Raw genomic sequence first — 12,364 nt, forward strand, 5'->3', positions numbered from 1 at the left:
TACTATCCTGGCTTCAATACTGGTAACAACATAATTCATTATGCAAAAATAGAAGTAGTTACCACGTTAATCATTCCTACAGTGAAAACATCCACTTAAATACTATACATCAGAACACGAATGTCACTGCTCTTCTAATATGTAATATCTGAAGAAGGCATTTTATACATCAACAGGTGCCATCCTTCATTTGCTATTTCTGAAATTACTGGGGTGGTTCTTCATTCAATGATTTCTCCCACTAAAGGTTTTTAGCGTGGTTTTATTGAGAAACCCAAAAGAGCAAGTGTGAAGCTATTCTGCTTCTGCCTTAAGCAACTCAGCTTAACTAGCACCAGTTTACAGCTCAGCAGGTACCATCTGATTTTAGACTTCATTTGTTTCTGAAATAGACTTCTCTTTGTTATGGACAGAACAACCGTGCTCTAATAATTAGGGGTACAATGCTGAGCGCTCTAGATTGAGAAGAAAAACAGTTTGTTATGGGTATGCATAGCTCTGGCAAATACAATGTACATGAAAGCACTAGGAAAAATATCTCATCTAATAGACCAAGTTAGAAGGCTAGAAGAAAGGTCAACCTTATATTATTTCTGTAGTCAGTATGCTGGATCAGGGAGGAAGTTTTTTTTATTTTAATCAGTTCTAAATCAATCAAGTGACACTGAAGAACAGGTCTGCAGAAAACTTTCAGTGAAAATACTTTGCACAACCACCTCTCAGAAAAATAACAGCAGAACAAAAATCTAGCTATGGGCAGCTTTTGTTTGGTTTGGTTTTTGTAAGTCAGTTTATACAGCAACATTGTTTATGGTACTAAAACGATAGCTACAGTTAGCATATGAAAACAGGAAAATCCAAATAGCCAAACTTAAATCATTGTTAGCCTAGATAGAAGGCATTCTACTCTCCACCTTCCTTTAAAGTGGTCACTGTAGATGCAGGAAGAAGCAGTGTTTTAATTTTTAACCTCAGTAATAATTATCCTCGTTTTACAATGACTTGCCTAATAGCAGCAAATTGAATCCAGATCTCTTTAATTCCAAAGCTAGTGCCCTAATTGCTGGAGCATATGAACCATAGTATTAGCCACGTTAGACAGTTTTCAAACCTGAAGCTGCACTGATTGTATCCTTAGTCCTGAAAACACCTTTACACTAACAGTCATATTTTAGAGCTGGTTTTTTCTGCACACTCAATATCACAATATTCTTTTCCTTTACTTCTGGAAATATCATGGATTTCAAAAGGCTTAAGAATGGAATAGAACAGAATAGAAGTAGGATAGGATAGGGGCAGGATAAGGGCAGGATAGAATATTTCAGTTGGAAGGGACCAACAGTGATCATCTAGCCCAACTGCCTGACCAATTCAGTGCTGACCAAAACTTAAAGCAGGTTATTAAGGGCACCGTCCAAATGCCTCAAACACTGACAGGCTCGGGGCATCAAGCACCTCTCTAAGAAGCCTGTTCCAGTGTTTGGCCACCCTCTCAGTAAAGAAATGCTTCCTAATGTCCAGTCTGAACCTCCCCTGGTACAGCTTTGAACCACTCCCACGTGTCCTATCACTGGATCCCAGGGAGAAGAGTTCAGCACCTCCCTCTCCACTTCCCCTCCTTAGGAAACTGTAGAGCACAATGAGGTCACTCCTCAGCCTCCTTTTCTCCAAACTAGACAAACCCAAATCCTTAGCTGCTCCTCATAGGACACTCCTTCCAGCCCTTTCACCAGCTTTGCTGCCCTCCTCTGAACGTTTTCAAGGACCTTCACATCCTTCTTAAACTGTGGGGCCAGAACTGCACACAGTCCTCGAGGTGACACTGCACTGATGCTGAACACAGCCCGGTAATCACTTCTTTGGACCAGCTGGTTGTGCTGTGTTTGATGCACCCCAGGATGCAGTTTGCCCTCTTGGCTGCCAGGGCACACTGCTGACTCACATTCAGCCTGCTGTGGACCAGCACCCCCAGATCCCTTTCTGCAGGGCTGCTCTCCAGCCACTCCTCTCCCGCCACTCCTCTCCCAACTTACACTTGTGCCTAGCATTACACCGTCCTAGGTGCAGAGTCCAGCATTTGGGCTTGTTAAATTTCATCCCACTAATCACTTGCCCAATGCTCCAGTCTATCTAGATCCCTCTGCAAGGCATAGTGTCCCTCAAGAGTCAACAGCACTTCCCAGTTCGGTATCATCAGCAAACTTGCTAATGGCACATTCAATTCCTGCATCCAGATCACTGATCAATATATTGAACAGAACTGGCCCTAGAATTAAGCCCTGACGAAACCATTGGTGACTGGTTGCCAGCCAGATGTAGCCCCATGTACTACAACCCTTTGAGCTCTGCCCTTCAGCCAGTTCTTCGCCCAGTGCACCGTGAACCTGTTCATCCCACAGCTGGACAACTTGTCCAGAAGGATGCTGTGAGGGACAGTATCAAAAACCTTACTAAAATCCAGAAAGACTGCATCCACCCCCTTCCCTTCATCCACTTGGTGGGTGCCCTTATCATAGAAGGATATCAAATTAGTTAAACAGGACTTTCGCTTTGTGAGCCTATGTTGACTGTGCCTGATGATTGTTTAAATGTCTTTCAACAGTACCCAGTAAAATCTTCCCCATATTTTTTTTCCAGGAACTGAGGTTGGACTAACAGGTCTGTAGTTCCCTGGGTCTTCCTTCATGCTCTTCCTGTAAATTGGAATAACATTGGCTAGCTTCCAGTCAGCAGGGACCTCCCCAGACTCCCAAGATCTTTGGTAGGTGATTGAGACAGGTCCTACCATAACATTCACTAGCTCCTTCAGTACTCTGGGATGAATCCCACCTGGCCCCATGGACTTGTGAACATTCAGCTGATTTATGATTCTAAGTGACTGTTTCAGAACAGGTAAGCACAAATGACAATGATATGACAAACACAGATGAAAAGATCTAGCTCTGATTTGTTATGCCTTAAAATATAAAAATAATTCAATCAAGAAGGATACTGACAGAGGAGTAGGGAGAGGGGCTACAACCAAAAAGATGCTAGCAAATGACACTTATTTTTCCATCATGATTAACATACTCAGCATATGAAAAAACTTTACATACCTGTAAGAGCCACTTGCTCAGTTGGATGAAACTTTATGGAATTTACTGTGTGAAACAAAGTAAAGTTTTAAGCTAGTATACTAAAAGAATCATTTCACAATGTTTTATCATTAAAAGCACAGAAAAATCAAGAAGTCTTCAGTTTTAAGTAATTTTCTGTAGTATAGCAATTTCTCAGTGAGATAAAGCACAATGGTATTTTGAGTACATAAACCTACGTAGTATCAAGGAAAGCAGCTACAGTTGATTATACAACAATACCTGTTTTCTAGCAAGTTATTTCCTGAATCTAGTACAAGTGTTCCATGTAACAGAGGATTAAAAAAAAAACAAACAGTCAATTACTCATGTGTAAGATGGCAGGAGATAATGTTCTGGACTTCCATAAAGAGAATTTAAGTATTCATAACTATTCCTAACATAATGAGAACTTACTATATATGACGATCAACTTTCTGATTATTACTTAAGATTGCAAGAACAAATGCCTAAAAACCTAATGCAAATAATACAAATCGGATTTCAGTCCTGCAACTGTACATAATCAAAACATAATTGTTTTAAAATGGTCCTGCGATAATCCTATCAGCCTACAAAGCTCTTCATTTTTTATTTCAGTGCATAAGATTCAATTACTTTTCATTACTAAGCACTTTCATCAGCAAAATCCATAAGCTTCTCTTCAACAGTTCTTCAAGAAATCATTTCCATCCATAATACAAGTAAAATAGATGCTTATGTTGTCAGGAGAGTGTGGTGTAACGAGTCTAAAAAACTACTCCTTAAATTGTTCACACTGAACTATCTCAATGGTGCACCAACTGCTGGCACCCAACAACTCTGCTCCATTTCAAATCAACTGTCAAACATAAACAAGTGAAGAAAAGTTTTACTAAATTAAAAACACATTATTTTTAATATAATTTATATAAATTTCTATAACTTTTATAAATTATAGTGTCTATAATTTATTTTTTTTTACTTAGTTTACACACAACTGTTTAAATACAGGTTAGAGCTTTTATTATTTTCATGGTTATTCAAATAGCAATTTAAAAACAAAAAAACCAAACAAACTATTGGCATGAAAATACAAGTGATTGGAGTTCTTAAATATGACTTTATGGAGGCTAACGGTACCCTATCCACACAGCAAGCAACCTGAGATATCCGAACAAATTAAAGTGTTACCTGTTGTTTCTATGCATCTACCTATTACTATCTTTGTGCTGTAGGAGACAGAAGTCATATAGCAGGAAAAAAAAGTAGAACTCATGGTGGAAGCAGCTGACCACTCTCTGGAGAACTTAATTCTATTTGTTTCTTTGCCACAAAGTTCCTGTGATGTGCTAGCTTAGTTACTTAACCAAACATACCAGGTCAGTAACCATGTTCCTCATTTTCTGGGTGCATGACTCTACACTCCAAGGTATGATCACTCAAATTGCTCAACACTCAAAAACAAGTTAAAGCTATGGAAAACCTCTCCACCTTTGGTCTATAAAACATTGTATCATAAGCCAGTATGAGATAAAATGGGGCTAATCACATGCTTGTCAAATTGGACACCAAAACAGATTAACATCAAAAACACTGACTGCACTGCACCTCTCTACCCAAGAAGGGGTTTAAAAACACTGTTTCTGAAATATTCATACTGGTATAGAGGAAGACAAATGCCTGTATTGAATTAACTGTCTTCAAACCAAGATTTTAATACTATATATATATATATAACAAATTATATATGGGATCATGTATTAAACAAAGAAGTGCAAATAGATGTTCACCCAGCACATGTATTTTGTATACCAAATATAACACAGACCTTGGAAAACAGTTAATTTCCAATTATATAAGCTTCTCTTGCTCTGCATATGCATGAGACCTCAATGAGTTCTGACATTTAACTTCTGAGTATCATAACTGTGCCTGTAAATTTCTTTACATGGACTTGTTAATTCATTTGGCATTTACAGAACTGTCTTAATACTCCTCTCCAAGAAATCATATTACAAAACATTCTATGTATGAAGATTAGTGGAACTTCACAATTGACTTGTTAATGGTGTTGGCAAACCTGCAAGTGAAACCACAATAAATATTTTTGTAGTTGTCCAAAACACATTTGCCCCTCCCACAGTTTCCAGTTTTCACAACATGCCCTTATCTTACCTGATCCAACATGCCCTACATACTTGACAAGGCACTTCCCTGTTTCTATGCTCCACAGCAAAGCAGTGTGATCTACAAAGATTAAAAAGTAGCTGTAAATATTGTTACAAATGTATGGTTTTCACTTTTAACTGATTCAACAAACAAGTTATCTTCGAATGTAGATCATACCATACAAAACAGACCAAATCCTCTTGACTACCACCTTACATATAAAACATAAAAGCTTCCTGTCATTGTAACTTAATACACATCTCCCAAAAAAAGTAAAGGTGCTGTCCCAATCAGATTAATTTGCAGTAAGTATTGAAAGGCAAATTCTACTTTTGATATTTTTCCTACCTTGGTTATATACTTATGTATAATGCTCCAACTGTGTATCATGAGATTCAGAAAGAACACAGAAAGCATTCAGTGGTCAAAAAAGTCAGGCAGTCACTACAAGAGTTCTATGCACAGAATATTTACTTCCTGAATAGAAGTCCCAAATGCATATAGGTCACTGCAGAGCACTACGAAAACTTATTTAAAAATGAAATCACTCCAAATGCCACTCTTTTATCCTGCCACACACCCCAAAATAAATAAAAGTATGTTAAGTGGGGAGAACCTTAATGCTGAATTGGAGAATAGCTGTTCCCAAGTTAAATCAGGACAAAGACAAGACGTTCCACATGAAGACAAAATGTGTCCCTCAGTGGGCACGTAAAAATGATAAGAGTTCAGTACATGAAGCAGAGGTTTCTAGTCCATTACATTTATGTCCAGTGTATTCAGATTCTGTTCCAGCTTCAAAAGACTGTCACTTCAAACTGACCAATTCTAACTGGTTATGGTTTATTTCCCTAATAATTTTCCAAAACCACACAAACCTCTAGATTGATTTTTGGATCGTAATAGATTTAGTGACTTATTATCAGTAGCTGTTCCCTCTCAAGTGGGAAGGAAGGAATCTAGTAATAAGAACTGAAAATTAAGATTTTTAGCTGTTCCTACATCCTTAGGCAAAAGCCAGATCACTGTAAGAATACAAGAATATGCAAACTACGACTAAGTCTATGGCCTCTATTAAACAAAGGCTAAACAATACGATAGAAAGTCTGTGGGGATCTCTGTAAACAGCCATATAACACTCTGTGCAAGAGACCTCTCCAAGCAACCAGCTCCCCAACCCACCCATTTACGCCATCCAACAGACAGGAGCTGACTCTAAGGAGAGCATGACCTGCACGGAAGTTAACTGGCACATACTTTAGAAGGATCAACAAGGATGCCTGAACCTTCTAAAGATTAAATGCATGTCAAGAAAACTCCAATTTAAGAATTTTTCAGCTACTGAACTTCTTCAAATCGGCTCTTTCACTGTGGAGCTAAGTATTCAAGTATGGTTTTGATCTACTTTTGCTATACCTTAGGGACGAAACCAGAATTTTCTAAAGATTCAAGCAACACAAAACTTTACCAGCAGACGCAGTTCCCAACACCACTGGTTGAGTTTTCGCGACACTGACATCCCAGATACCATCCCTGTGGCCAACATATTCTTTTACCAGTTGACAGATTGCCCTTGATGTTGTAGTTTTAAAACTGGATACAATCTGAAATAGCAGAGACACCAACATATTTTTTTCCACATTAACTCAAGATTAAGTAATTACCTTCACAGATACAAATAGATACTAACTTTTTTCATAATGATTCTTCAGTGTTCTGACAGTTCACTATTGTAAAAAATTTGACATTTGATGGTAGGAAAGTGAGTTTGGATGCAAACATACCTCTTAATTTTTTTTTTCTTTTTTTAGTAACAGCCCCCTTTTTACAGAACACGAGATAAACCATTCTGTACTATAATAACACAACCTTATTGGAGTAATGAGTAATGCAGCGTGCACTGCCCACTCAGTTTGGGTAAAGGATTATAATTTAAAAAAAAAAACAACAACAACAAAAAAAAAACACAAAAAAACCCAACAAAAACAAACAAAAAAAAACCCAAACCAAACCAAACAAACAAAAAACACAAAAAAAAAAACCCAAACAAAACCCCTCTAAACTTTCCTTGCCTAATTCCAAACAAGTACATCCAATAATTTAAAGACAGTCCATCCTATCCAGCATAATGTCTTTGAAAAAATGTACTTACTATGTAATTCTAGTAAAATCCAGAAACATTCCCATTTAAAACACTCACTGCTGTTTTTCTTCAAAACTGCACAAAGCTATTCAAATCAAACATTAACCTGCGAGCATATGCCAGTTTATTTGTGTAATAAAGGTTTTGGTTGGGGTTTTCTTCCAAAGTATGTCAAACTCATCTAAACATTTGATAAGTACATTCCCTCAAAGTCAGTACTACTAGGGGAAAACAGAGAAGACTCATTAAATCCAAATTAGTATGTGCATAAGTAATACCAAATGAAAGGAAGAAAAAGTCTTGCAAAAATGGTAAAACAAAGCACTATAGTACAGGAAGGCTGAAAATACTCTATCTACAGAAGGGAACCAAACTGCAGAAATTCTACATTTTCAGATAAAGGAGAGTGCAATATTTAAAAAAAAAAAAAAATTTGTCTTGCTGGAACACTTCCAGAGACAAGAGAAATCAAGAATGAACAAAGATGACTTCAAAAAGCAAAACCTCTATTAAAAATACCCTATATTTACCCCACCCTCCAAGTCTTGAAGCTTATAACTGTTCTTTGAAAAAGACTATCTGAAAACCCTTGTTAAAACTGAAACAAAAAGATGACTTCCATTTATCAGTGTTTTTCTCTGCATGCAATTATGAGCAGGTATATATCTGACTGGTTAAGTCAAAACCTTTAAATGCTTCAACACAAATCACATTAAGATTTATCTACAGCTTAGTAAAAGTTAGAAAATTAATTAAGTCTACATTTCAGATGCAATAAACTAAAGTTAAAATCCCATTAGTTTTGGTATCAAAAAAGGTTTTAAGTATGTCATTAAAGCAAATTACTTTCAAAAAGGTTTTTAAAAGTTATAGAATATCTGCAAGAGCATTCCAAATCCTGAGCATGTCAACTTTCCAATGATTAAATGATAATGCCCTATTTGAATTCCAAATTAACAGCTAATATGCATTTCGGTTTCGCCGCAGAAGGAGGAACAATAATTAAGGATGAATTGAAAAGAAAATGGGTTAATGGTAAAGATTATTAGTTCAACCATACTGCAGAGTTTCATAGGCTTTGAATACAATCCTAAAGATGCAACTTTCACATTGAATGTAATCCTTAAACTAAATGGAGTCATGTATGAGAAGTGGAACAGCAGAATTAAGTAAACAGTTAAGGACTAATATAGCGCTCAGCTCAAATTCCAGACTTGAAGTTTTTCAAGTCTCAACCCCACACTCGAGCTATGCTTCCATTCTGTCTTTCTAATGCTGAGTCAACTCCTCATGCAAAAGTTTTCTAGGAGAAACTATCTCCTACTCATCCAAAAGCACAGATTTTCCAAAACTGCTGGACAGTGGTTTCATTGATCATTTACTGTCAAGACTGTAGAACTTCTTTTGGAGTATTACCGGTCTTGAACAGACACACAGAAGATGAGAGTTCAAGAACACCATCTAACACTAAATATCCACATATAGACATTTTTTTAAAACACACTTTTTCTACACTTTTTTTTTTTCTTCTTTCTTTCTTTTTTGCTGTCCTCACTTCACATACCAGTAACTGGATAAACTATATAGTGTCTGGATTACTTCCTGGCTCCTTAATCATAAACATAATCATAATCATAAACAATTTTCAAAAAATGGAAAGTAAATACTTAAATAACATGCAACTTTGCAACACAAATAAGTGGGCAATCATATCTTGACTGTGTTTCACCTTTGTCTGTCCTCTTTCTTAAATCCACATAGTTTCATGTACTTCCTTCTATACAGAGATTTGTTAATAAGGAAACAATTGTTTGCCATGTAAACAATCAAAAATCACAAATTGAAACACCATGAAAACAATTGTTTACCATGTAAACAATTGAAAACAGAATACAAGTTGAAACAATAGTATGGCAAACAAATTGAAACACGCTGTAAAAATGTCCCTTCAGTAGACAGGGCACATTAAAAATAAGAATGAAAACTGGGTCAACTCAGGACCAGGCCAGCAGTATTACACTGTGAGTGACAAACAGAATTTCCTGTGGAGCAACATTAAGCAGTGAAGTAAAAACCTACATCTTCCAAAAAGTTTTATTCCCTTCAACTGCTGAGCGAAGAAATATCTTCCTTTAAGAGTCCTTTTCCTGAGCCAAAAGAATCAGAGATTCTGGAAGTTAGTTTATGATGGAGCAAGTTATATCATTTCAGTTTATTTTAGGACTCTGCATAAACTGTTAATGTTTTCCTGATGTCTTAACAACTGTCATAGCCTGGAATTGTTAACATCAGCAATACCATCTTGTTAACATCAAAACATGAATTTCACACAGCGATTCCTGCATCTACAAACAACTGCAGTTAAATTACAGGATCTTGTCCATTAACATATACAAAAAATTACTTCTAGACTACCAAGCACTAAATCTACTCTATCTCTTCAGGATTTGGGCACTGGTAGATAACCCCTGCTGCTAAAAGCATCCTTTTCTGATATGAGTTTTGCCAACTTAATATTCAGACTCCTAACTCAGCTAAGGGATAAAAAGTATCCAGGTATGGGAATTTTCTATGAAGGACTCAAATTAAGCATGTTTACCTCAGCATTTTCCCCAAGAAAATTAACAGATTGCTTTAGTCTTAGCATGTTTTACCAGCATTAAAGCAGTCAAGGATCAGCTTTCTCATTAGAACAAGCAAATATTGAAAGCTCTTTTCAGAACAAACCTAAACTCTATAGGTTGGCAATCAGAAAAATGTAATCAATTACACAAAACAATTGGTTTGTAAAACTTAAGTCTGTTCTAATTTCCCACAGGGAAAAAAAGAAAAAAAATTTTTAAAGGAGAAAAAAAGAAAAAAGACTTCTGACAAGTTTTAAATTAGGCATATAGTAACAGTATAAAGGATGGGCTGAAGAGAAAAGTTGCAATCCGCTCGCCCCCTGAGTTTGGAACACAACCCATTTTGGGTGAACAGCATTGTTCATTCAGTGCTCATAAAAAATGTAGATGCAGGAATTTCAAAGCTGTTGAACTCTTAAAACTGTTCAAATGTCGTTTTCCCAGATAAGATATTAGGGAAGTCTAACTGCATCCGGTCAGGATACAGATAGAAAGATCATAGTTTGCTAGAAAATTAGTTATAGTCTTTCCTGACTTTTGGCTATAGTCTGTTTGGGGGTCAAGAAACAAAAGGTTATAGCTTTGACTCTTCTGTGTAGGAAGGATTAAGTGGTCAAAATAAAGCCACTCCCATGAAGTGCAGAAAGGTTTCAGAGAACACATTGGACAGAGAGGCTCTCAACTTGACCATTTCCCTCAGCTCTCCTCTCTACCCTGCAGTAAATTCTGACTAAAAGTTGTAGAAAGAAATATATCAGCACATTCAAACATCTGTTGGTTATTGACCGATATAATAGATATGTACAATGTCTATAATAAGGTATTAAATTTTTCATGTTCCACTACTCATTACTACTTCGCTGTGCATGCATATCAGAATACTGGGAAGCAAAGCAGTTACCCAGGAGTCTCCACCCCATGCTTCCCAGCTTCCCACGCTGAAGTTGCGAGGTCCGCCTGCCTTGCCCGGGAAAGAATATGAGTGCTACATTGCCAGCAAGTAAAAGACGACAAGCATTTAACACCAGCCTTAAAAAAAAAAAACAAAAACAAAAACCAACCAAACAAACAAACAAAAACAAACAAACAAACAAACAAAAACAAACACCACACCACAAAACAAAAAAACACTTACACCTGAGAAAGTACTAATTCATAACTACATAGTAGGTGTACTAATACTAAATTGTCCCTATTAATAATGTTGTCCCTATTTAAGTGTCCTCATTAAAGAATTTGAAAGACATTAACTTTTAAGAAAAAGGAAGAGGCACCCCTATGCATCAGATTGGCAAGACTAAAAAAGAAAGTTTGAAAAACAATAAAATAAAAAGGAGACCAAATAAAACACAGTAACTTAGATCTATTTCACCACACTATTCTTACATTTACTCTCAAATTTTCAGACTACTTAACACATGGTATTTCCAAGATGGCTACAGTCATTCCATAACCAGATATTAGCCTGCAATACAGGTCACCACAGAGCTTCTTATATAGTTGGTTCACATACCAGATCCCACTGTGGTTTCCTCACATTTCATTTACCCTTAATAATGTATCATGAAATTATCATGAGACAGGGCAAAAAGAGCAGCAGATAAACTCTATGAAAATTTAAAAAGGGGAGAGAAAGAGGAAAACAAAAATACCAGAGATGCAGATGTGCAAAATGAAAAATATCAGAAAGGGTAACTGTGCTAAGAGACCAAGCGAAAAGAGATCACTAGCTACCAATTTGCAAGGCTTCCAACATAAAGGAAACAAACCATTCTTGTCTCACAGCTAAAAAATAAAAACAATTTAAAAAAAAAAACACAACCTATAATAGTACACATATAGATGCCTATTTAAATCCCCATTTCAACTGCAGTACCCAAATCCTTATTCAGAAATTCACTACTTAAGTTCTCTATTTCCTTCATGAAATTGAGGTTTTAGTTCTCTTTACGAAAGAGTAGTCCCACATACACACATATCCACACACTCTCTCCCCTCCAACATTCATTGTTTAAAAAAGGTGAGCAATTATAAAAATGTCATATAGTGTGGTTAAAGTAATGGGTGATTGATGAATCCACAATAAACGTACTGTTCCTCATGAGGCAGATTTACTTAAAGAACAGCACTACTCAGCTTAAAGAAACCACAATTTACAACTTAAAGACAGCCATGTTAGTCTCATGAGTACACATTAATGAGTAGAGGTTTAATTTGTCTCATACCTTGCTAGTAGATGCCTTGTAAGTTGTCTTTAATTTCTGAGAAAGCTGACTGGTACTATGACTGGCTGTTGAGACAAATAAATTCAAAGGAAGATATTTCAAATA

General features: G+C 36.4%; 1 protein-coding gene across 2 annotated transcripts in view; it reads right to left on the bottom strand.

Annotated features, from left to right (window-relative positions):
- The window catches only part of WDR37 (WD repeat domain 37), a 48,862-nt gene that overhangs the window by 19,985 nt on the left and 16,513 nt on the right, over positions 1–12,364 (bottom strand). For both annotated transcript variants that reach the window (XM_049798802.1, XM_049798803.1), the window contains 4 exons: positions 12,260–12,324; positions 6,736–6,871; positions 5,274–5,345; positions 3,099–3,143 (listed from right to left, as the gene is read on the bottom strand). In XM_049798802.1, coding sequence (XP_049654759.1) covers positions 3,099–3,143; positions 5,274–5,345; positions 6,736–6,871; positions 12,260–12,324 — 318 coding nt within the window. The remainder of the gene's footprint in view (positions 1–3,098; positions 3,144–5,273; positions 5,346–6,735; positions 6,872–12,259; positions 12,325–12,364) is intronic.

Source organism: Accipiter gentilis, chromosome 4 (assembly GCF_929443795.1).
Source record: "Accipiter gentilis chromosome 4, bAccGen1.1, whole genome shotgun sequence".
In the NCBI taxonomy this organism is placed as follows: Eukaryota; Metazoa; Chordata; class Aves; order Accipitriformes; family Accipitridae; genus Astur; species Astur gentilis.